This window comes from Adiantum capillus-veneris, chromosome 10 (genome assembly GCF_014529385.1).
Source record: "Adiantum capillus-veneris isolate H3 chromosome 10, ASM1452938v2, whole genome shotgun sequence".
Taxonomy (NCBI): domain Eukaryota; kingdom Viridiplantae; phylum Streptophyta; class Polypodiopsida; order Polypodiales; family Pteridaceae; genus Adiantum; species Adiantum capillus-veneris.
Window position 1 is genome coordinate 84325467 of NC_140940.1, and position 22010 is coordinate 84347476.

Here is a 22010-nt window from a genome sequence, read left to right on the forward strand (position 1 = left end):
AAACAACCTACGGATGGCATGAAACTTAGTCCTTAGGCTTTCATTTTTGCATGCCCAAATTCCTAAAATCTGTTTCACAATGAGAAGTGCATCCCCCTTTACCATGAGACGTTGTATAGCTTGGCTTATGCACATCTTCAAACCATGAAGTAGTATATCGTACTCTGCTTCATTGTTGCTAGTTAAGCCCTGTAGATTGACCTTCTCTTTCATGCCACCTCTCCACTTGGGTTTAGCAACACTAGCCCTTCCTTAATTTTACCTGTGGCTCATCGAAAAGCTCCATCAAAGAACAATGTAAATGCATTAGGGATACTTTTAGGTGGTGGCAATGGTAGGGTCTTTACTTCAGGTACTTTAATATCATTCTCATGCACCCTATAAGTGAGAATCCCTGCCAATTTTGCACCTATACTATTTTCTACCTTGAAAGAGTATTGGAACTCTTGCAATTCCATAAACCTAGTTTGAGATCCTAGTACTGAGATTCATTTGAGATGATACCCAAGGGAATAATTTTTTTGTAGTGAGAATTACAAAAGGTTTTGGTAGCAAGTAGGATTTAAACTTTCTCACCACAAACATGAGAGAAAGCATCATGAGTTTTGCTTCCGTGTAGCCTCTCTCCAAAGCATTCATGACTCTACTAGAAAACTTGATGAGTTGTATCTTGATACTGTGGGGATCTTGTTATAACAAAACAACCCCGATTGTTTCCTTCCCAAGGCTAGAGCAAACAAGTAATGTGTACTCCCAACAAAGAGGCATGAGTGTTGGTAGTTCTGATAGAATGACTTTAATGTTACGATTTTTTTAATAAAAAAAAGCTCATCATACCAAACAAACTTAACTTGTTATGTCAATTTTTGCAAGGGGTGAAGTAACTCTGAGGCTAAGTGACTGAAATGAGACATATAATTCACATTTTGAATGAATGAGATAACCTCCTTGAGGTTCTTAGGTGATGGTAGCTCAATAAGAGCCTTTGACTTTGAAGGATCCACCTCAATGCCTTTATAAAAAACCTTGTGACCAAGAAAGATTGCTTCATCCTCACCTATGTGACATTTGTTGGGATTGAGCTGACCTCCCATGTCGTAAAGTTTTTTCAAACCTTCTTCTACCTTTTGTAGGTGCAATGATTTTAAGCTATAATGAAAAAATCATCAATAAAAACCCTAATGGACTTTCCAAAGAATGCTTGAAACAACATGTTCATGAAGGGTTGGAAATTTGGAGGAGCATTTGTTACGCCAAATGGAATGACTCTGAAAGCATAACAACCCTAAGGAATGGTGAAGGTTGTTTTCAACTAATCCTCCAATGTGATACCTATTTAAAAGTAACCTGAGCAGCCATTGCACACATTGTACTTCTTGTGAACAGCTACCTCATTTAGTATCTCATCCTGAAATGGGAGGGAAAAGTGTTCTCTTTTATTTGCCTCATTCAGTGGACGGTAATCCACACACACCCTCCACTTGCCGTTCTTCTTGGGAGTGACAACAACAAGAATGACCCACTCTAAATTCTGCATTGGATAAATTAAACCTGCTTTCTTACCTCCTTGAGTAGAGCCTGCTCCTTGATAACACCTAGACTTCATAGCTTTTGATCTTGAGGTTTGGCCTCAGGCTTTAACTCAATCTTTTTGTTGAATAACATCTACTCCATGCATGTCGGTGTAGTCTTTAGAAAAAAGCCTAGGAAACTTCCTTAGCTCACATATGAACTCCTCTCTTTCTCCCTTTGTAAGTTTTGTTGATAGCATACCTTCTATTATCCCTTAATCTTGCACATTTTGTTCTTTTGGGAACCTACCTCCTCCAAATCTTGAAAATAGGTTTCTTGTTTGTTTTGCTTAAACCTCACCCCCATTACTTCAATGGAAGACTCCTCTTCCTTAGTGCTATCGCTACCTTCTTCTTCTGAAGTGCCATTAGTCCACTCTTCCTACGTATCACTTTGTGATGATTCTTCATGGATCTCCTCTTGACGTTGCTCCTTCATGTCAAAGACAACAATTTTATGATTGTCATTCCTACAAATTAACTTTCCACTTTCCCAATCTTGCAAAGTTTGCATTTTCATTAACCATGGTCTTCCTAGGATAAATGGATAGCCACTTCTTTTGGTCGTCTCATAACATAAAAATCCACTGCATTCTTAATGCCAATGGCCTCCACAAAAACATTTCCTCAAATGCCTACGCACCTAGCCTTGCTGCTGTTTACCATTTTTACTTTGATTTCAGGTGTCTCATGGATGTGCATGCCTAGTCTTTGCATGAGTCCTTTTGTCATGATGCAAATTTGTTCACCCCCATCCACTAGACCTTTCCTAATCAACCTTTCTTTGATGTAACAATCTAGCGCAGGTGTAATATCCTCATTCATTTTAGCTTGTGCAATCTTCACAACATGCACATTCTCTTTTACATTTCTCCTAGTGCTGACCGCCTTTGTTAAATCCCTCCTAACTTGTGGACATAATGCAAGAAACTAAGGCCATGAGATATCAGAACCCTTACCTCTTGTGTCTTCCAATAGGTTGTATGGAGCCATACCATGTCCAAGAGGGAAGTTTTGGAGGCTGATACGATGTCAAGTTCGCTTGGCTTCTTTGATCTCCTTTGCTTTCTTTTCTTGTCCATGGTCACTTTGTGACATGACTCCTTCTTTCTCCTTACCTTTTGCATGGCCACACTTAATACCATTTTCTTCCATGTATACCTCATTTGAATTTTTCATCTCTACCACATGCACATTTGGATTTGGCAAAGGTGGAACTCCTTTCACTCCTCATGGAGGTGGTCTTACCCCATTTGGCCTTTGTAGAAGCCTTGGTTATTGACCAGTTCCTTCACCTACATTCATCATTGGGTAATTCAACTTAGGTCTTCTTGGCTCCCCACAAGGCCAAGGACAATTATACATCCCATGTCTAGACTCTCCGCAATTTCAACATTGCAAGAGTCACCTAGGTCATGGCTCTCGCTCCTCAGCTTTCTTTGTTTGTCCCTTGGGACCTACAACTTGTGCAAGGTGGATTGATAAGTTGCTCAAGGACTCATTTAGCTTCTCAATTACCTCAGGAATATCTCAGATGTTGATACATAGGACACTCTATTGAAATTTCCCCCCTTAGGCACTTGAGTTCTCTATACTTCCCAACAGCCCTAGTTTTAGTTGCATCAAAGGTAGCAGGTGCACCTGCCTCAACTTATATCTTGAGTGTGGAAAAGAGACTACTATGAACCTCTCCTTCTTTAGGAACTCTGCATGTCAGCAACATTTCTCACCCATACAGCCCAAAGACGTAGAAACTCTTGTTTGTATATGTAGTAGTCATCTGAGTCTTTTTGCTTGTGAGAAACGATGTCTTGCCATAGCTTTTGAGTGTTTTGGGGGTCAAAGAAGTACTGAAATGATAATCTTTCTAAAATTCAATCTACTCTACAGCAAAAAAAAAAAATGCACATCAAATGATCTATGATAGTTAACAAAAGGCAGGATGACATGGTTTGGACACAAGAATTTGTCCTACTCTTTGAGCACCAAACATGAACACCATACACTATTGAAAATGAATCTTTCTACTATTTGCAACGGTTATTCTAATGCATGGATTGAAATGGAAGGGAAAAACCTCTATTCTTGGGAAAATATCCATGGTCTATGCATGACTTAATGATTAAAATAGAATAAAAATATATACGTCCAAACTAAGGTCGTACCTAATGAGAGGTAAAATAAAAAGATTTACTGGAGTGTTTATCTTGGCCAACCTAAGAGAGCCCAAACTTCTATGAATTACTCGTTGAAATTGTAATTTTGTGCTTACAATGCTATGTACCTTTTGCCTTGCAATGGGAACAAATGGGTCATACAAGTTTTTGTGATTCATGCAAGCTATTTGATTATACTAAAAGCTAAACATTCATGCAATGTGCAACAACAATAGACATCAAACCCTCCTCAATGGGGACACCAAAATTGAGGCCGTCTGGGACGAGCAACAAGAGAGGCAACCTCTAAAAACCCCTCAAGGCTTCGATGCTACTCAATTAGGGATGGGGAAACCACAAGCAAGAAAAAAAACAACCAACCCACATCCAAACAAGTGAAGGGGCGAGACCTAGTTATGGGATGCAAACTAGGATGCAAGAGAGATTTTGTGATGACCAAGGGGAGTTCAACAAAACACACACAAGAAATCTCACACCAAGACCAACACCAAATGGAGCAAGAGAGAGCTAGAGAAAAGGGAAGAGAGAGAGAGAGAGAGAAATGGAACTTGCATAATATCTCTTTTGTAACTTGAAAATGGAGATGGTTCATTACAACGCTACCACAAAGTATGTACAAAAAACTAACCCATGGGTAGTAAATGCTAAACATTGCCAACACAGACAGACATTGTCTTAGGGTATGGGAGCCCTCTTGCCACAATACTCTCTTACAATGTACACAAATTTGGCAATGAAACACACTAAGCACTTTCTCAAACAAACTCAAATGATAAAACATCACCTTGCATTTGCCATAGAGCTTTACACAAGTGGAAGGACAAAGATTTTGAAGCCAAGCATGCCTTAGAAGCACCAGACTTCAATTGTTGATAGAGAAAGATCATGTATAAGAGTCATTTGAGATAGGACACTCACACTCTCTCACTTGCAATGTGTAACATCAAATCTTCTCTCACACCAAGTGTGAATCTCACAAGGTGATGAGTACAACTTAATCTCTCCTTGCATATAGAGTGTTGGGGTTCCATGTGAGATGTTGGGGATCATCTACAAGAATGAGAGGGTCCTATTTATAAGTTGGACACCCCTCATTAAGGTTATTGGTAACCTTATTTACACGCTAATCAGATCAAGATTAGGATTTCTTTTGAATATCAAAACATTACGGGCCTTCTTTGTCTACTTGAGTCATGGATGTGGGCTCAAGAGAAAGGCATTAGTGATGGTGGATAGAGTGAAATTAGAGTGCTAAGTAAGGGGAGAGAGAGAGAGAGAGAGAGAGAGAGAGAGAGAGAGAGAGAGAGAGAGAGAGAGAGAGAGAGAGTATGCTTTTTTGTACGTGTCAAAGGCTGGGAATTTGCCTGTGCACTATGTACGAGCCTCGAAAGGCTGCAAACACACAACTAGAGAGTCCTAACAAGCTCAAAGAACAATGGTGTGTCACTCATCTCTCAATGATTCTGTCATGAAGAATCTTGTGCTACAAAGAAGAAGGAGCTACCATCGATGCAGCGCTCTACTGCCTCGCCACCATCGATATTGCCGCAATGCTCGATCACACTCTCTCTCTCTCTCTCTCTCTAGCATACACAAACACATACACAAAGGAGAAGGAGAAAGAGATGGAGCAAGAGTACTTCTTAGTTTACACCTCAGAGAATGAGGATTTTTAGGTCAAATGGACCTTTTATAAGATTTCCGCCTATTCACACATGGGTGCCCACAGTGGTGGGTCATTGCAAAACTACTTCAAAAATAAGATAAATGGTGCGCCTCTCATCGGCGATCACCTACATACCTATTGGACCGACAAGCCTGATCCATGACTCAATCAAATAAATAATATACATTCATCAAAGGTGATAGGGTGTCCGTGAGGGTTAACGTGCCCCCCTTCTTGATGTAGATTCCGTCCTCGAAAGTATTGAGATGAAGCCCGTTCATCGAGGTGGAAGAGCATCCAAGATTGAATGTCCTTTTCCTTCTTCAATCACTGCAAAATCAACCAAAATTGGCATAGTAATTGCGTTCTCATATACAGTTAAAAAGCATATGCAGTTGTTGCAGACAGATAAATTGATTGGTAAGAGAATATTAAACAATTTGTTAGTAATAAATATTAAACCGTAATATAATCAAACGTATAAACAATTGTAAAGGTAAAAAACTAAACAAGTATTGGGTCGCTAATTTAATAGTTGAAAGGCACTACAGGTCAACTATGAATACCATTGTTGTGGGTTAGGTCAACACATGAACATCATACACAGCAATAATAACCATCTACTCCACCATACTTCATTAACAACAATTCAGACACAGTAAACATGACTACTCTAAATATCAGAGTAAGCAGAGAATACACTGAATAGTTGCTGCACTGCACCATCATCATCACATTCATATCAGAAAATAGATACATCGTGCGCAGATCCATTCCCCACTTATATAGATAAATCCGACTTAACTACCCAGTCACAAGACATTCAGCAGACTGCAACTGAAATACAGTTACATCCGACTTAGCAAAATACAGCTCAGTAAATATCCGATAAGTCAAAATCCGACTTAGCTATTCAGAGTCAGTTTCTAACATGTGCCTCTCAACACATGGCACGCCCCGGTGGTAGATTTCGCAGAAATCTGACCCGGATCCACATATCCCTTGATCAGGAATCCACCCTCTGCTGCACAGCTTCTTCCTTACTCTGGTCCTCAGCATTCACTTTATGATCCACCAGCTCTGCTTCCTTTACTGCATCTGATTCTGCTGCATCATCTTTTCCCATTTCCACCTCTTGTGCTCTATCTGCAATCTCAGTATCGATCTGATCTTCTGCCACTTTCTCCTCAGCTACATCTTGCATCAAAAAACTATTAGTAAAATTCTCCTCTTTCTTTTCTGCCTCTGCAAGCTGCTGTCTCTTATTCTCTTCCATCTGCTGAACCTGCTGCTTCAAACAGTCTCTCTCCTTTTGCAATTCCTCCACTTCCTTCAACAATTGTGCTTCTACCTCATGCACTAACCCTGCCTTTAACACCTCATATGGATACTTAATGACAAATCTCATTCTTTCCTTGGTCTTTTGCCACATCTCCTGTGCAACCAAAGCTAACTGCTGCTTGAGAATAGACACTTCTCCTTCTTTCATTAATACTGCACTCAAGCTAATTTCCTCTTGTGCCAACATCTGTTGCTCTAATATCTGCAAAGGTTCCAATCTCAACCTCTGCATCTCCACAGTGACCTGTAACTCTGCATTCCTCTTTGCCATGTCTTCCAATTCCAAAGCAACCGCTGCCTCCACTTTCTCAGTCCATTGCTTAAACTCCCCCAATGATCTCTTCACTTTTGCTAACTCCATCTTCTGTTTCCCCACTGTTTCCTCCATATCCTGCTCATACTTTACTTTCATCATAGCTATCTGCTCTTCAAACTCTTTCACCTGTGACACCTGTCCTTTAAAATCCATCAATTTTTCTGCAGTCCTTTCAGCTTGCATACTCTGAACCTTCAGCATATTATTCTGCTGCCTCACAAATTCCTGCACCTGCTGCAGCATCTGAACTACTTTATCACTGTCCAATTTCCCAGTATCTACTGATACTCCAGAGACTTCCTCAGTACTGAAATCTAATCTAGAAAACACTCTGCTGACTGGTTCAGACTTCTTCCTCTTGTTGGATAATGTGAAAGCCTTACCAAGCTTTATTGGTGTTTCCTCTGCTTTTACCTGCATTGGTGAATCAACATCCATGGTACCAAATTCTGCAAACTGCATTTTTGCTGTGATTTCTTCAAAGGCCTCTCCTGGAGTATATTTGGCTTTCACCAAATCCTCATAAGCCTCCATATGCTTAGCATTAAACTTCACAAATCCTGTCTTTTCAGAATGCACCATGATGGGATGCTCAATCTGAACTGGCTGCTGCTTCTCCTGCACCAGTTTTTCTGCTTTCACAGGCCACCTTGCTTCACCATTCTGTACTCTCTGTGCAAAAAAAAACAATGCTGACAAGTAACCACATAACCTACTATTTGCCTGTGTCTTCCTCTTGTCTGAAGAATGAATCTCTGCTGCCAACTTTTCATACACCCAGTGAGCCCAGCTCACTTCTCCTCCCTGCTCTGCATAGCTTAATGGTGCAAAGTTTTCTTTTGACATATAATCAAACTTCACAATAAAGCATAGCCTCTCCAAGTACCACTTAAGCTGCTCTCTCCTAGCATATGCCACATTCTTTAACATGTAATACTGCCTGCCTCCTTCTCTTGGACCAAACTCCTTTTTCAGTGCTTCCTCTGAACACTTTGGAATAGGTGTATTAGGATGCAAAGGCAGCTTGAACACCTCAGACACCAACTCCACATTGAGTACCACATGCGGTGACACTCTCCCCTTAGTCTTCCTAAGTATTTCCAACTGAGACTTTGCATATACATTGTTTCTACATTCTTCCCAATGCAGAATGGCAAACTCATACAATCCTACCTGCTGCAACCATATGGCGTTGCGCTCTGCCTGACAATCTATGTCAACTTTGAAATCCATAAAAGGGTCCATTAATGTTTGCATCACCTTACCTTCTGACACAGGAGTCGGCATTGGCGTTTCCTCTTCTGCAGAGTCACTGTTTTCATCTGCACTGCTAACGTCAAGCCGCATTGGCAGAGCTTTGCTTCTCAAACGTCGCCCCGAACCTTCGGTCTGCTCCTCATCAGGCTGTGGTTGCATGGCCATCAATTGCTTTGCTTTCGGCATGGGAGGACTGAATAAAGCTTCTTCAAGCGAAAACCCGAATGCTCCGCGCTGCTGCATGTGTACTAAACTTTTGTTGCATGTATGATTATACTCGCTGCACCATGCACACATATCTCCACCCAGTATCCTTGAAGTGCTACGAAACTTCTTTTCAGCACACTCCCCGAAGTTATTAGTCCGGCCTAATAATTTCTTATTAAAAATTCCGACTTGGTCAGTTCCGACACAGGTACTCTTCCAACATCTACAATGTTGAATCGGATGTGCACTTTGGAACTGCCTACTTCCTCCAACCCGTGAATTATATGGGATACTATGAAAAGACCTCCTCAAATCCATGCAAACCAGCATTTTTCCTTTTCCTTTTGCTGATTCTGAATCTCCTGGCTGTAGGGGTATTACAGTTATGCAGGCTACACTTGGCCAGTCCAAATGAGGTGGCTTTCCCTGAAATTTCTTCAGCCTGAAACCATTAACTGCCTTTTCCACTCTTGTACCAAACACATCAGCTATGATGAATGTCCCTTGTCCTTTATCCTGCACAATCTGATATGGTCCCTGATATCTCAATGACAATTTACCAGGATGTGGTCCCAGCTTAGAGTTGTACAACATTACCCAATCTCCAACCTGAAAGATCTTGAACTTCACATTCTTGGTCACCCATGCTTGTCTTCTTCTTTGTATGACTTCAGTAATGTAAGAGCTTACCAACCTATCCTCCTCCAGCTGCATCAGATATTTGTTCCTGTGTAGTACTGACAACTTTGGAGACTGCTTCTCTGCTGAGACTCTTAAACTTGGTACCACAAACTCCATAGGAACCACAGCTTCCAGCCCATACACCAGCTTGAATGGTGTCATACCAGTAGTGACTTTGAAAGCTGTTCTAAAGGACCATAAGGCAGAATCCAACTTATCATCCCAATCCTTCTGATTCTCTGTCACAATCTTTTTCAAAATCCTTACCAGTGTTTTGTTGGAGCTCTCAGCCTGACCATTAGCCTGTGGATGATATGTTGTAGACTTCTTGTGCATAATCATATGTGTCCTTGTTAGCTCTGAAATTACTTCATTCAGAAAATGAGTTCCTCTGTCACTTACCAGCTCCACTGGACACCCAAACCTGGTCATAATGTTATGATAAAGAAATCTGGCCACACTTGAAGCTTTATTATCCTTCAATGCTACTGCTTCTACCCACTTAGTGCAATAATCTGTAGCCACTAACATGTATCTGCATCCCCTCTTGGAAGTTGGTTTGACAGGTCCTACAAAGTCCAAACCCCACTTTTGAAAAGGTTCCAAAGGCAAAATAGGGTGATCCCCCATCCTATCCCTGTTTGAATCAGGTTGACATGTTTTCTGACAAATTACACATCTTTTGGCATAATCATGTGCATCCTTTAAAACTGTAGGCCACCATAATCCAGCCTGCAAAATCTTCTTCCCTGTAGTATCTCCAGAGAAATGCCCTCCTGCTGTGCCTGAATGTGCTTCCTGCAAGACTGCACTTTGCTCAAATTCTGGCACACATCTTCTTATCACTTGATCAATGCCTTTCTTATATAGTGCCCCTGCAATAACTAAATAGGGTCTGGTTTTCAGTGCAAATTTTCTTCTCTGATCAGCATTGAACTCCCTTGGTATAGTTCCATCAGTCAAAAACATCAGCAATTGATCATATCAAGACTCAGTCACAGCAGTCTGCACATCAAACAGCTGAGCATCAGGAAGTGCATCATCTACCCCAGTAGGTGCTTCACCTGTTTCAATCCTGCTTAGATAATCTGCAATTACATGCTCCTTCCCAGGAGTATGCTCAATCTGAAAGTCAAACTCCTGCAATAACAACATCCATCTTGCAAGCCTTCCAGTAAGAAGTGGCTTCTTGATCAAATACAACAAGGCCTGATGATCAACATGAAAAACTATCTTGTTCCCCAACAAGTAATGCCTGAACTTATTCAATGCATATACCATCCCTAAAGCTTCTCTTTCTGTCACAGGATAGTTTCTTTCTGCACCTGTGAGAACCCTGCTTGCATAGTACACAGGTCTGAACCATCCCTTCTCCTTCTCCTGCATCAGTACAGCTCCTATTGCTATATCCGAGGCATCAACAAACACATGAAAAGGCAATGACCAATCAGGTGGTTGCAAAATTGGTGCTACTGATATCATTTTCTTCAACATCTGAAATGATTTCTGCTGAGGTTCATCCCATACAAATGCCACATCCTTCTTTGTTAATTGAGTTAATGGCAAGCATACATTAGACAAATACCTCAAATATCTGGAGTGCCACTTTGTCTGTCCAACAAACCTCATTAACTCTTTAACATTGGTAGGAACTGGTGCTGCTTGAATGGCTTCTATTTTCTTGACATCTATAGCCATTCCTGCTTCTGACACCACATGTCCTAAAAGTATTCCACTCCTCACAGCAATTACACTTTTATAAGGATTCAGAGCCATCCTGAATTGTCTGCATCTTTCAAAACAGAGCTTCAGATGTAGCAGATGTTTATCCTTCTTTCCAAACACTGAGAAATCATCCACAAAGACTCTCATAAAGTCCTGTAAGTAAGGTTCAAACACCTTATGAGCAACAAAATTAAATGAAGGTGGTCCATTGGTTAACCCAAAACTCATCACTGTGTAGGCAAAGGCTCCCCATTCAGTTATAAAAGCTGTTTTATGCTGATCCGACTCAGCAACACTAATCTGATTATAACCAAAAAAACCATCCAAAAAGCTGTACATTTCATGACCAGCTACTGCATCCAACACAGCATCACAAAATGGCATAGGAAAGGGATCAGTAATGGTTGCTGCATTCAATTTTCTATAATCCACACATACTCTTAAAGCTCCATTTTTCTTTGGCACAACCAGTATAGGAGACAACCATGATACTTCATGTACAGGTTTAATGAACCCTACTGCCAGGAGCTTATCAAGCTCCTCCTTCACCTGTTTGGCAAAGTTAGGATTCATTCTATATCTTTGCTGCACAATTGGTTTTGCACCCTCTTTCAAATTAATCCTATGCTGATGTAGTGCTGGGTCAATGCCTCTCACCTGAGAATAATCCCAAGCAAACACATCCTTATAATCAACCAATAATTGCAACAGCTGTGCCAGAAATTCCCCTTGAATGTGTGCACTCACTCTGACCATTCTTGGTTCTGCCTCTGTTCCGAAATTTAGCTCCTGAAGCTCCTCCTTTTCTACCCTGCTTGATGCCCCAAACTTCTTTTCATAGATTTTCTCAGCCATATCCCTGGCCTCCTTTTCTTCCTGCTGAATCTGTTCCTTATCAGACATAGCATATTTCTGGTCCACCAACTGTAACAGTTCCTTACCCTGCACTGTCTGTCCTGGTGCTAAACCTATATCTGGCTCATCCTGTTTCTTACCTTGCTGTAACATGCTTTCCACATCTACTTCAAACACAGGTACAACAGTTGGATTGGCCTTCAAGAACTCTTCCTCTTGGTCATCTGTGACCTCATCAGCAAAATTAATAGTCTGAGCAAACAGTGGTTTCTCACTTAATGGAACCATCTTCCTTCCCCTCATAGGTATGGTTACTTTCTTTTTCCCTTTTTTCAATATGACAACATTTTCTCCCCAGTCCTGTCTTACTTTAGCCAATCTGAACCAAGGCCTTCCTAATAGCATTTCATATGCAGCTACTGAGTCTGACATTCTGAGTACCACAAAATTAACAAAAAAGGATAATCCTGACACCTGAATTTCCTGTGCTTTGAGAATTCCCAAAGGTTGTACCCTAGATTGGTCTGCCATTTTCACCTGAAAAGGTGCTGGAGCCATAGCTCCCAACTCCATTCTTTTGTACACTGCCTCTGGTAAAATATTCACCCCAGAGCCTCCATCCAATAACACATCATCAAAATTTTCTCCAAGAAAGTGTACTTTAATAACTGGTACCACAAAGTCCACATCTGCTGGATCAATTCTATTTGCTGCTGCTGAATAAAACTGCCTGTCCATTGTGCCAAGTCCATTCAGGTTTTACAGCTTTCTGAACAATCTGTCTTTGAAAGCTGGAACCAATTGCAACAACTGATCCAAAGATAATTGAAGAGGTGAGCTAATAAGTATTTCAAGCCAATCCTTATCCTGTTTATTTTCCATCTCCTTACTCCCTTTATTCTGCTCTTGCTTCTCATTTGGGTCATCCTCAACATCCACCTGCTTTGCCTGGTGTTTATCAATCCTTTTTGTAACCTGATCTCTTACCCCTTTTTGCTCCTTCCAATCCAAAGGTGCTTTATCCTTAGACCTAGTCACTGCTAGAACTTCAACATGATCCTCCTGCACACATTGGTTACAGTCACAAGCCCATTGATGTTCCTCTTCATTCCCTTGCTGCTCCTGTTCTTGGTCAGTATCTTGCATCTGCTTATCCTGAGAAAACACATCAAACAAGATTACATTTGCCTGAGCTGCTGGCTGATTTTGCTGCTGCTGCTGTTGCTGCTGTTGCTGATTTTCAGGTGGATTGGGCTGATTATATCTCACAATGGGCATTCCCCTTTCTTCCCTATGCTTCACCCATAAAGCACAATTGGGACCTACCCAGTGATCTGGTGCACCACAGTACACACAGGGTCTCCTATTATTATTGTTCTCCTGCTCTCTCCAAGGAGGTCTAGGAGGTCTTGCCCTCTGAAATGGTGGTCTTCCCATAAATGGTACTGCTTGATTTGCTCCAATTTCTGGTCTTCCTCTTCCTATGTTAGGTGCTGTCTGCCCTCTATTCTTTGGATTATACCAACAGCTAGCAGTACTATGTCCATCCCTTTCACAAATGTGACAATACCCTTTTTCTTTAGGTGCTACAACAGAATAACCAAACTTTTTAAGTTTGCCTACCAAATCTTGCTCAATACTCTGCTTTTGCTTAACTTTATTCTTCTTACTGCTCTTTTGCTTCTTTCTTTTTTCTGTTTCCTCATCACTGTCTGATGGTGAGTCTGAATCTGAGTTCCCACTGGAATCTGTGTCTTCAGATGCTTCTTCTGAATCTGAGTCACTGTCTTCTTTTCCTTTTGCTTTGGTCATGCCAAGTCTCTTCTCCACCCTTGCAGCAGCAGTAACAAGGTCATCCAGACCTCCAACAATATCAATGCTAGCTACTGCTCCCTTTAAGCTGCTTCTCAATCCTTTCAAAAAATAACCTGCTAACATTTCATTAGTGGGTCTTTCATTCCCCTGCAATCTTTCTACTAAAATTCTGAACTTCTGTGCATAGTCTTCAACCAGCATCTTATTTTGCTTAATGTCTCTGAGTTTTCTCAGGACATCAGTCGGAGTCTTCTCCTTTCTAAATCTCTGCAGAAATGCTTGCTTCAAAGCATTATAAGTAGCAAAATGTGCAATGCCATATTGGCTGAACCAACTCATGGCCTTTCCTTCCAATGTGGCAGCAAACTGTTCCATCTTTACTCCATCAGCATACATCACCTGATAGCCACTTGCCTGCCACTTAGTTTCAAACTGTGCCACATGACAGTCAGCATCTTCCTTACTCCCTGCTCTAAACTTGGCTGCCTTGACCTTTGGGTTGGGTGGTGGTTGAGCCATTGGAATGGGTTGTGGTGGTCTCCTAGGTCTTTGCCTGGTAGCACCCTGAAGTGGGTCAAACTGGATCCTTCTCCTGGTGGTTCTTCTTGCCAGGAATAAAGCTCCAATAAATTGCCTCACTCTCTCTTCTCCTGCTGCTCCTGATCCTACCCCTCCTTGGTCTACAGGTTGCTGCCCCTGAGCATCGGGTGATTGCTAATTGTCATGATCATAGTTAAATGGATCAATGTTTCCAGCCTGTGCTTGAGCCCTTGTGTAGTACACTCTTCCTACTCTCCTGTCTCCCTCTGACATGCATCATTACTTGAAAATAAACGTTAACCCAGCGGATCGCCAAATGTGTTGTGGGTTAGGTCAACACATGAACATCATACACAGCAATAATAACCATCTACTCCACCATACTTCATTAACAACAATTCAGACACAGTAAACATGACTACTCTAAATATCAGAGTAAGCAGAGAATACACTGAATAGTTGCTGCACTGCACCATCATCATCCCATTCATATCAGAAAACAGATACATCGTGCGCAGATCCATTCCCCACTTATATAGATAAATCCGACTTAACTACCCAGTCACAAGACATTCAGCAGACTGCAACTGAAATACAGTTACATCCGACTTAGCAAAATACAGCTCAGTAAATATCCGATAAGTCAAAATCCGACTTAGCTATTCAGAGTCAGTTTCTAACATGTGCCTCTCAACAACCATGGGCAAGCTTCTCAATTTTTTCTGGTCAATTAAGCTGTTTAATTGTGAGAGAAAAACATTTCATGTCCGAGGGCTGACTAGAGGCTATACCTAGAAGGCCTTGTAGTTAAACTACGATAAAAGGAATTCCTCATGAAATCATCGTCTGACTTATTTTCTTTTCTTTGACCCCCCAAAGTCTTTTCACATGATTCAATTTTGATTTGTGTTATATGCCTTGGGTTTTTTGCTTTTCAAGGAAAAGCACCCACACTGGGAATATCTAGGGCTCTAGTACCATAGACGATACATGTGACTGAAGTACCAAATCAAGGTGGGATTTCTCTTCCAGCTTAAGATTTTACATTGTGGCACTTTTTATTTTTTTTTATTTTTTTGTTTGTTTGTTTTCAACATTGTAATTTTGTAACTTTGGGGGGTCATATAACATTGTTACCCTCCCCACGCTTATCACACTAGTAAACTTCCTTTATAATACTTAGGCTAAAGGTCAATAGGGACTAAGCCCAGTAGAAAGCCGTAGCACATTGCACACAATGCTGCCTAAATCGGATTAAGAACCTAAAGTAACCATTGATTATCAAGAAGGCATTCCTTATGGTATTAAGAGAAGATCTCTAACTCCTAACTTGGTCAAACTAGCTTAGTCACACTGCTTGATTCTGAAACCTAGACAAGGGATTATGACAAAAAATTATATAGAATCTATGTTTAATCTAAGAAAATGTGCAAAATATTGTGCTACCAATCACATTTAAAGCAGACAAACATGGATGCAAAAACAAAGACAAGGGACAATGCTAATGGTCAAGAAACACCTATTTGTGTTGATGATCGTGCTTGATTTGAAGGGTGAACAAGAGAAAGATTCCTTGAAGGTCCAAATCCTAACAATAGCAACATGTTCCTGTACACACTAGGAAACACATAGAATACCTTTAGGAGGCACATCAGTGGAAAGAGGCACCAACCTTTATTGAACACAATCAAAATCAAACAACATAAGGAACCCTAACCTAATTATTTGCAATCCCCCTAGAGAGTCAAGGGAATAAGATATTGTAGAGATTGGGGGGAACCCTAAGGCTAAACCCCTATCCTCGTTATCATCGAGAAAAACAAAGTCATCGTCCGTGAGACCATATGTGCCATACATGTAATCATGTAACTCTTCCTCATCATTAGAGGCACAAATGTTCATTAAGAGCATCACTAGACGTCTATAGTCATCTTGGTCAAGAGGGTAAGTTTGTGCAATCGGAGAGACATCCTCTACTAAGTATGGATCAGTCATGGTCAAGAGATGTATCAACCATTCTAACCCCTCAAAATTACTCTCACACGGTAGCGTATCTACCAAATCCCATTCCCATACAAGCACCGGGTAGACTATGTGAAACACTTGTACAAAGTAAAGAGGGTACCTCTCACCCAACATAGGAGTGGATGACTCTATCGTTCTAGCCATATCTGTAGACACAGATAGATGATGGTTAGAGTGAAAATATTATAAGGGTCGTGTCAAAAGGTCATGTCCTTGTGCATAATGTGTTTTTATGATTTTGGATCATGTACTAGAACTTGTAGGTTTTCAGATTTTTGTTTGGTGGCTCTTGCTCTTTTACTTTTTTATTTTTGTTTTTTGTGAGTATAAGGATTTATATATACATTTCCCATTAGGAAAAAAATGAAACCAAATGGGGCCTTGTAAGAGCAACCAATCAGATTTTAGTCAACAATAGGACATAAAAGGGGGGGCATGGATAACTCATATCTACGTACCTCAAAACTATATCATCAAGTAACATATTTATGGAAAGAGCTCGACAATGTGATCCAAATCATCTATTGTCCAACAAGTTTGAAGTTAGAATGTTCAAGTTATGGCCATTTGAAGGAATGCAAAATATGGTGGGACCGCGGCCACAAGTCCATTCCCATTGGTATATGGAGTATATTCCAAAAGCATCTTTGATCCTAAAGGGCCCTTTTGGGGTTCGTATTTTCCTCAATGCTAAGATTGGAGATTGAGAGGTTAGGGAGGATGGTTAAGAGGGGAGTGAGTGAATGATGAATGTTAGCAAAACACTCCCCCTTCCTTGGGTAGACCATGCCTTTTAGAATGATGTCTTCACCTTTTGAAACCAATTGTTCCAAGTTGTGTTGGGTGAAGACTTTGACTAATAGTTTTTGACCGGCCTAGGCATTTCATCTAGTTGCAAGGGTGGTAAGGTACTCTCCCATGATTTTATTTGCAGCATTGTTGTAGGTGATGAGGAGGTGCAAACTCTTTATTGTTTGTATGGATATGTACAATGGTAGGTGTCGGTTATGTTGAAGCTTCTATTTCCGTATAGGAACTTTATGAAGAACAAGAAGCTTCATTCATTTTTTCTATGGTTGAGCTGAGCGAAACAAGCCTTTCTCGCTTGGGAACCCATACTAGCTCCGGATCCGGTGTATAGTGTTCTTGATTTTTCCTTTCCCACAATCTTCCATCGACTTTTGTCGTCACAAGATTTGACTCACACGGGTCAGGTGCTAGGTAAGAACACAATTTACGTTTTGGCACCCGATTTGATCATTTCCTTGATAGTAGCCTTGGACTTCCAATAGTCATTTAGGAATCCAACACCACGCTTTCTTACATTTTTGGGAGTGAGTGGGGTGTTTCTTAATAGGCTCCTATTTTTTAGCATCAGCCATGGTCGCTAAAGAAGCTTTAGGGATCCACTTGTATGTTTTCTTTGCTATATTAGGATGCGTGTTCTGTGTCTCAAGCTTTTTTTCTACTACCAAATTTGAAGCTCTAGAGAGTTGGGATATAGGGACATATGGTTCAACCTCCAGGACATGCAAGGTTTTGGGTTTTATTTCCTCAGGAGGTAATATCTCAGAGACTATGGATTGAGTGACAAGGCTAAGATGTTGTTTTTGCGTTGTGACACTCCCTATCCCTCAATCAATAGTGCATTTGGTCGCTATCATCCACGTGCATTTGGTCGCTATCATCCACGTGTGTCCTAGGTTTATATGACCTTCCATGGTTCCAACAGGCAGGACCAAAAAGTTTTGAGCTACAACCCCATTGCCAGATAGCAAACATCATAGTTTTTCTTATTGACACCCTTGCCTTGGATAATACTCTCAGATAGGGATGGCTTTCCCAATTGACACCACACCCCATATGACAACAAATTATATTTAGCACCCGTGTCTAACAAGGCATTATATAACACTTTTCCATAGGTGCTATTTAGTTCAATAGGTATCTTAGAGGTGTGTCAGAGTCCAACCAATCATCCTCTATTTCAACGTGGAATGCATGTGTAACTCCAAGGTTGGCCTCTCGTTAGCATCTTATACGTTGTTGTTGCTCCTTAGCCTCAGCTTTTTGACCTTGTATCTTCTTCAATTCTGTTTGTGCCTTGGCTGCCTTTTTTTGATGGATGGCACATAGCTCCTCTTGGCTTAAAGGATCATAGTATCTTTTAAATTTTCTCCCATTGAGGAATTTAATGGTTTCAACTCCATCAAGAGTCTCCACACTAATGGTACCTTGTGGGGTAATTTGACATACTCTATATGGTCCTTTTTCCGCATATTTCAACTTTTTCTTCTCATTTTTCACTCCATACATAAGGACTTTATCACTAACATTGATATCTTTGTTCTTTAGATGACGGTCAAACTATTTTTTCCTCCTATCTTTCTCCACAAGTGCATTTTGCACAACCAATTGTCTTTCTTCATCTAACCTCTCAAGGATATATAAATGCTCAACTAAAGGGTTACTGTCCCAACCTTCTTGTGAAGCTACACGTGTAGACTAGGAATTACAAACTCCCATGGCATAATTGCTTCTTGGCCATATACCATTTTTAATGGTGTACAATTAATAGCCACTTTGTAAGAAGTACGATAAGCCCATAGAGCTGAAGTCAGCTTCAAATCCCAATCTGCACGATGAACTTCCACTGTTTTGGTCAAGATAGAAATTAAGGTCTTTTGGTACTCTCAGCTTGGGCATTTTCTTGTGGATAATATGTGTGGACTTTTGGTGAGTTATCATGAAGTTGGTAGTGAGTTATTTTATCACTCCATTTATAAAATGAGTACCATTATCACTCACAATCTCAAAGGGACAACCAAATCGCGTAAAAATGTTCTCAAAGAGAAACTTGGCAGTTGACCTTGCATCAACCTTGCGTGTTGCTTTGGCTTCCACCCACTTTGTTACATAGTCAGTGGCAACAATAATATATCAAGATTGAGTATTACGAATTGCCGGACTAATTGGGCCTACAAACTCTAAACCCAATTTTTCAACTGGTTGAGTCCCTTTAATAGGATGTAAGAGCATCCTATCCTCTTGTTGCATGATCTTGTAACGTTGGCATTCATCACACCCTTTGGCAAAAAGGTGATGCATCCTTGAATAAGGTAGGCCACCAATAACCTGATTGTAACACCTTCCTAGCAGTTAGTTCCCCTGAAACATTTCCTCCGGCTATACCCATGCGGGCTTCTTGTGGTATGTACAAATACTCATCCTCACGGGCACAACGTCTAAGAATATCATCCTTCCCTAGCTTGTAGAGAGTTTCTACAATTAGAGAATAAGGTTCACATTCTTTTAACAGTTTTTGAGATATATCTTTACGAAGCTCTTTGGGTGGAAAACCATTAACTAAAAAGGTCACAATATTCTCACTCCATTTAAGCATGGTCTCGACTAGGAACAGGGAAGTATTAGGCAATTCAGCATCAATTCCAATAGGGGCTTCACCATTGGGTATGCGAGACAAATGATCCACCACATGACATGTCTTTTACTGGGTCTCACCACAACCGTAAAATCAAACTCAAGAAGAATTAACAACCATCGTGTAATTCTTCCCGTGGACAAGGTTTATTTACAAGATACAACAATGCTTGATGGGGTCAACATAGAAAATAAACTTGTTGGCAAGAAGTTAGTAGTGCAATTTATTTAATGCATAAATCATAGCTAAACTTTTCGCTTTGTAGTGGTGTAGTTCCTCTCAGCATCATTTAATTGATGACTTGCAAAGCTAATGGGGTAGTCCAATTTATGTTCTCTTGGTTGAGCTAGAACACACCCAATAGCAAAGTTTGATGCATCAATATGCACATGGAAAATTATATTCCAATAGGGCACTCGTAAAATGGGAGTGCTAATCAAGGTCTTTTTTCAATGACTCATAAGCATGGTCACACTCCGCGATCCAGTGGAACTCAATAAGAAGCTTGTACAAAGGACGAGCTCTCTTGCCAAAGTTTAAAATAAACCGTCGTAATAACCAACATGGCCCATGAACCTTTGGACTTATAGTTTGTAGGTGGTGACAAATCAACAATGGCTTTAATTTTCCTCTCATCTGTGGAAATCCCATTTTTGGACACTATATGCCCTAAAATGACTCCATGTTTAACCCAAAATTGGCATTTGAAAGGGTTTAAGGAGATGGGATACAATCTGCACTTCTCAAACACTTTTGGTAAACATGATAGATGTTCTTTTCAAGAGGAATAAACACAAAGGTCATCTAAGAAAGCTTGACAAAACTCCCTCAAATATTCTCTAAAAGCAGTGTTTAATAATCTTTGGAAGGTAGCAGGAGCATTGGTTAAGCTAAAAGCCATAACACAAAATGCAAACACTCTGAATTTGGTTATAAAGGTGGTTTTAGCTTGGTATTCTAGTGCAATTTGATTTGATTGTAGCTAGAGTACCCATCTAGAAAGCTATAAGCTTCCTTCCCTGCAACTCTTTCAAGCACATGTTTTGAATATGGCAGGGGGTAATGGTCCCTCCTAGTGGCTGCATTCATCTTCTTGAGATCCAAGCACACTCTGAGTTTCCCATTCTTTTTTGGAAAAATTACTATTAGAGACACCCATTTATGAGTGCTCAATAGGGTATATGAATCCGCATTTGACAAGATTTTCATCTCTTCTCGAATGATCTTTGCATATTTAGGATCAATGGGTAGGGCCGTTGCTGGACTGGTTAAGCCATGCTATTCATGGGGATTGTGTGTTGCACCACGGAAGGTAAAACACCTTTCATATCACGATATGTCTAAGAAGATATATCCTTGAATTCCTTGAGAAGTTCTTTAAGTACATACTCCTCAGTCTCTGTCAGATCTTTGGCAATGAAAACAGGTTTGGACTCTTCTCCTGGGTCTGCTAGCTCTATCTACTTAACTATTGCTGGACCATCATAGACTCCATTGCTTCCATTGATATGTTTTCTTTGAGCCTTAATATACACAACCTTATGCTCCTCTGTGGTGTAGGATTTGAAATGATCAAGTGCAGGGTGTAAGTCTGTGGGGTCTTGTTGTTTTATGGACTGTGATTTTACTTCCGCTTCCTTTTGTTGTTGAGCTAACTCTCGATTGTGTTGTCTCCTTGTGGTACGGCTCAACTTTGGCTTCTCTGTAGCCTCTAGCTGTGTGATGTCAATGGGTTGTGAACTACACCACATAATGCTTTGAAGGTATTCACCCTAGTTATCTACCAGCTTCCGATGAGCATCACATGCCTCTTTATAATTAAGATATTCTGTGGTAGATTTATTTTCATTTATTCTAGCACGCACATTTGCTTAATATCGTCGCCTCTTATACCTCTTACTCTTTTTGTCTAATTTTTGATTACAACTGATCTCTAGTGAAGAGTCACTAGATGAATCACTACTTGTGTCTTTTGCTCTCCTAGATAGATTTTCATCTAGGGTACCACTGGGCCTTGAATGGTTTGTCCCCATATTTGCATTAAGATTTAACTCAGATTCTTTGTCCTCACAGTCAATTTCAATTGATGGTTCTGACTGTGAATCGTGTGGGCTATAGTCTTGTGAGACACTACTGGTTCTAATGTTAGTCAAGCCTTCATCCTGAGGTCATCAGAAGCTATATGCATTGCTTCTAGCATATTTAAGATTATGAGTTATGGCATTTCATCCCCCTCAAGTGTTACCCAGGGCATCCCTTTGTTTCCCCAAGCGTCTATGGTTGCTACTAGGTGGACCCAATTCACATTGTCAGACTCAGTCATCCCAGGTAGAACGTCCATATAAGGAGAATCTTCTCCAACATCAGTGTCCACTTTACATGCATGACAATA

At 40.6% G+C, this 22010-nt stretch overlaps 1 protein-coding gene across 1 annotated transcript; it reads right to left on the reverse strand.

The window, feature by feature from the left end:
• Positions 1–6234: 6234 nt before the first annotated feature.
• Positions 6235–8571, reverse strand: LOC147449168 (uncharacterized). The gene is made up of 3 exons (XM_086522555.1): positions 8347–8571; positions 7585–7743; positions 6235–7485 (listed from the first exon to the last, which is right to left on the reverse strand). Exons 1-3 carry the CDS (start codon positions 8569–8571, stop codon positions 6421–6423), a joined length of 1449 nt encoding a protein of 482 aa, XP_086378681.1. The 3' UTR covers positions 6235–6420.
• Positions 8572–22010: the final 13439 nt, after the last annotated feature.

Bases quoted from the DNA above. Each gene is read 5' to 3' on its own strand.
- LOC147449168 (XM_086522555.1), bottom strand. From the start codon at position 8,571: ATGCAGCAGCGCGGAGCATTCGGGTTTTCGCTTGAAGAAGCTTTATTC. The intron at 7,744-8,346 runs GTGTCAGAAGGT...TTTTTTGCACAG, and splicing joins AAACGCCAATGCCGACTCCT to AGAGTACAGAATGGTGAAGC. The intron at 7,486-7,584 runs GTGAAAGCCAAA...TCACCAATGCAG, and splicing joins TGGAGGCTTATGAGGATTTG to GTAAAAGCAGAGGAAACACC.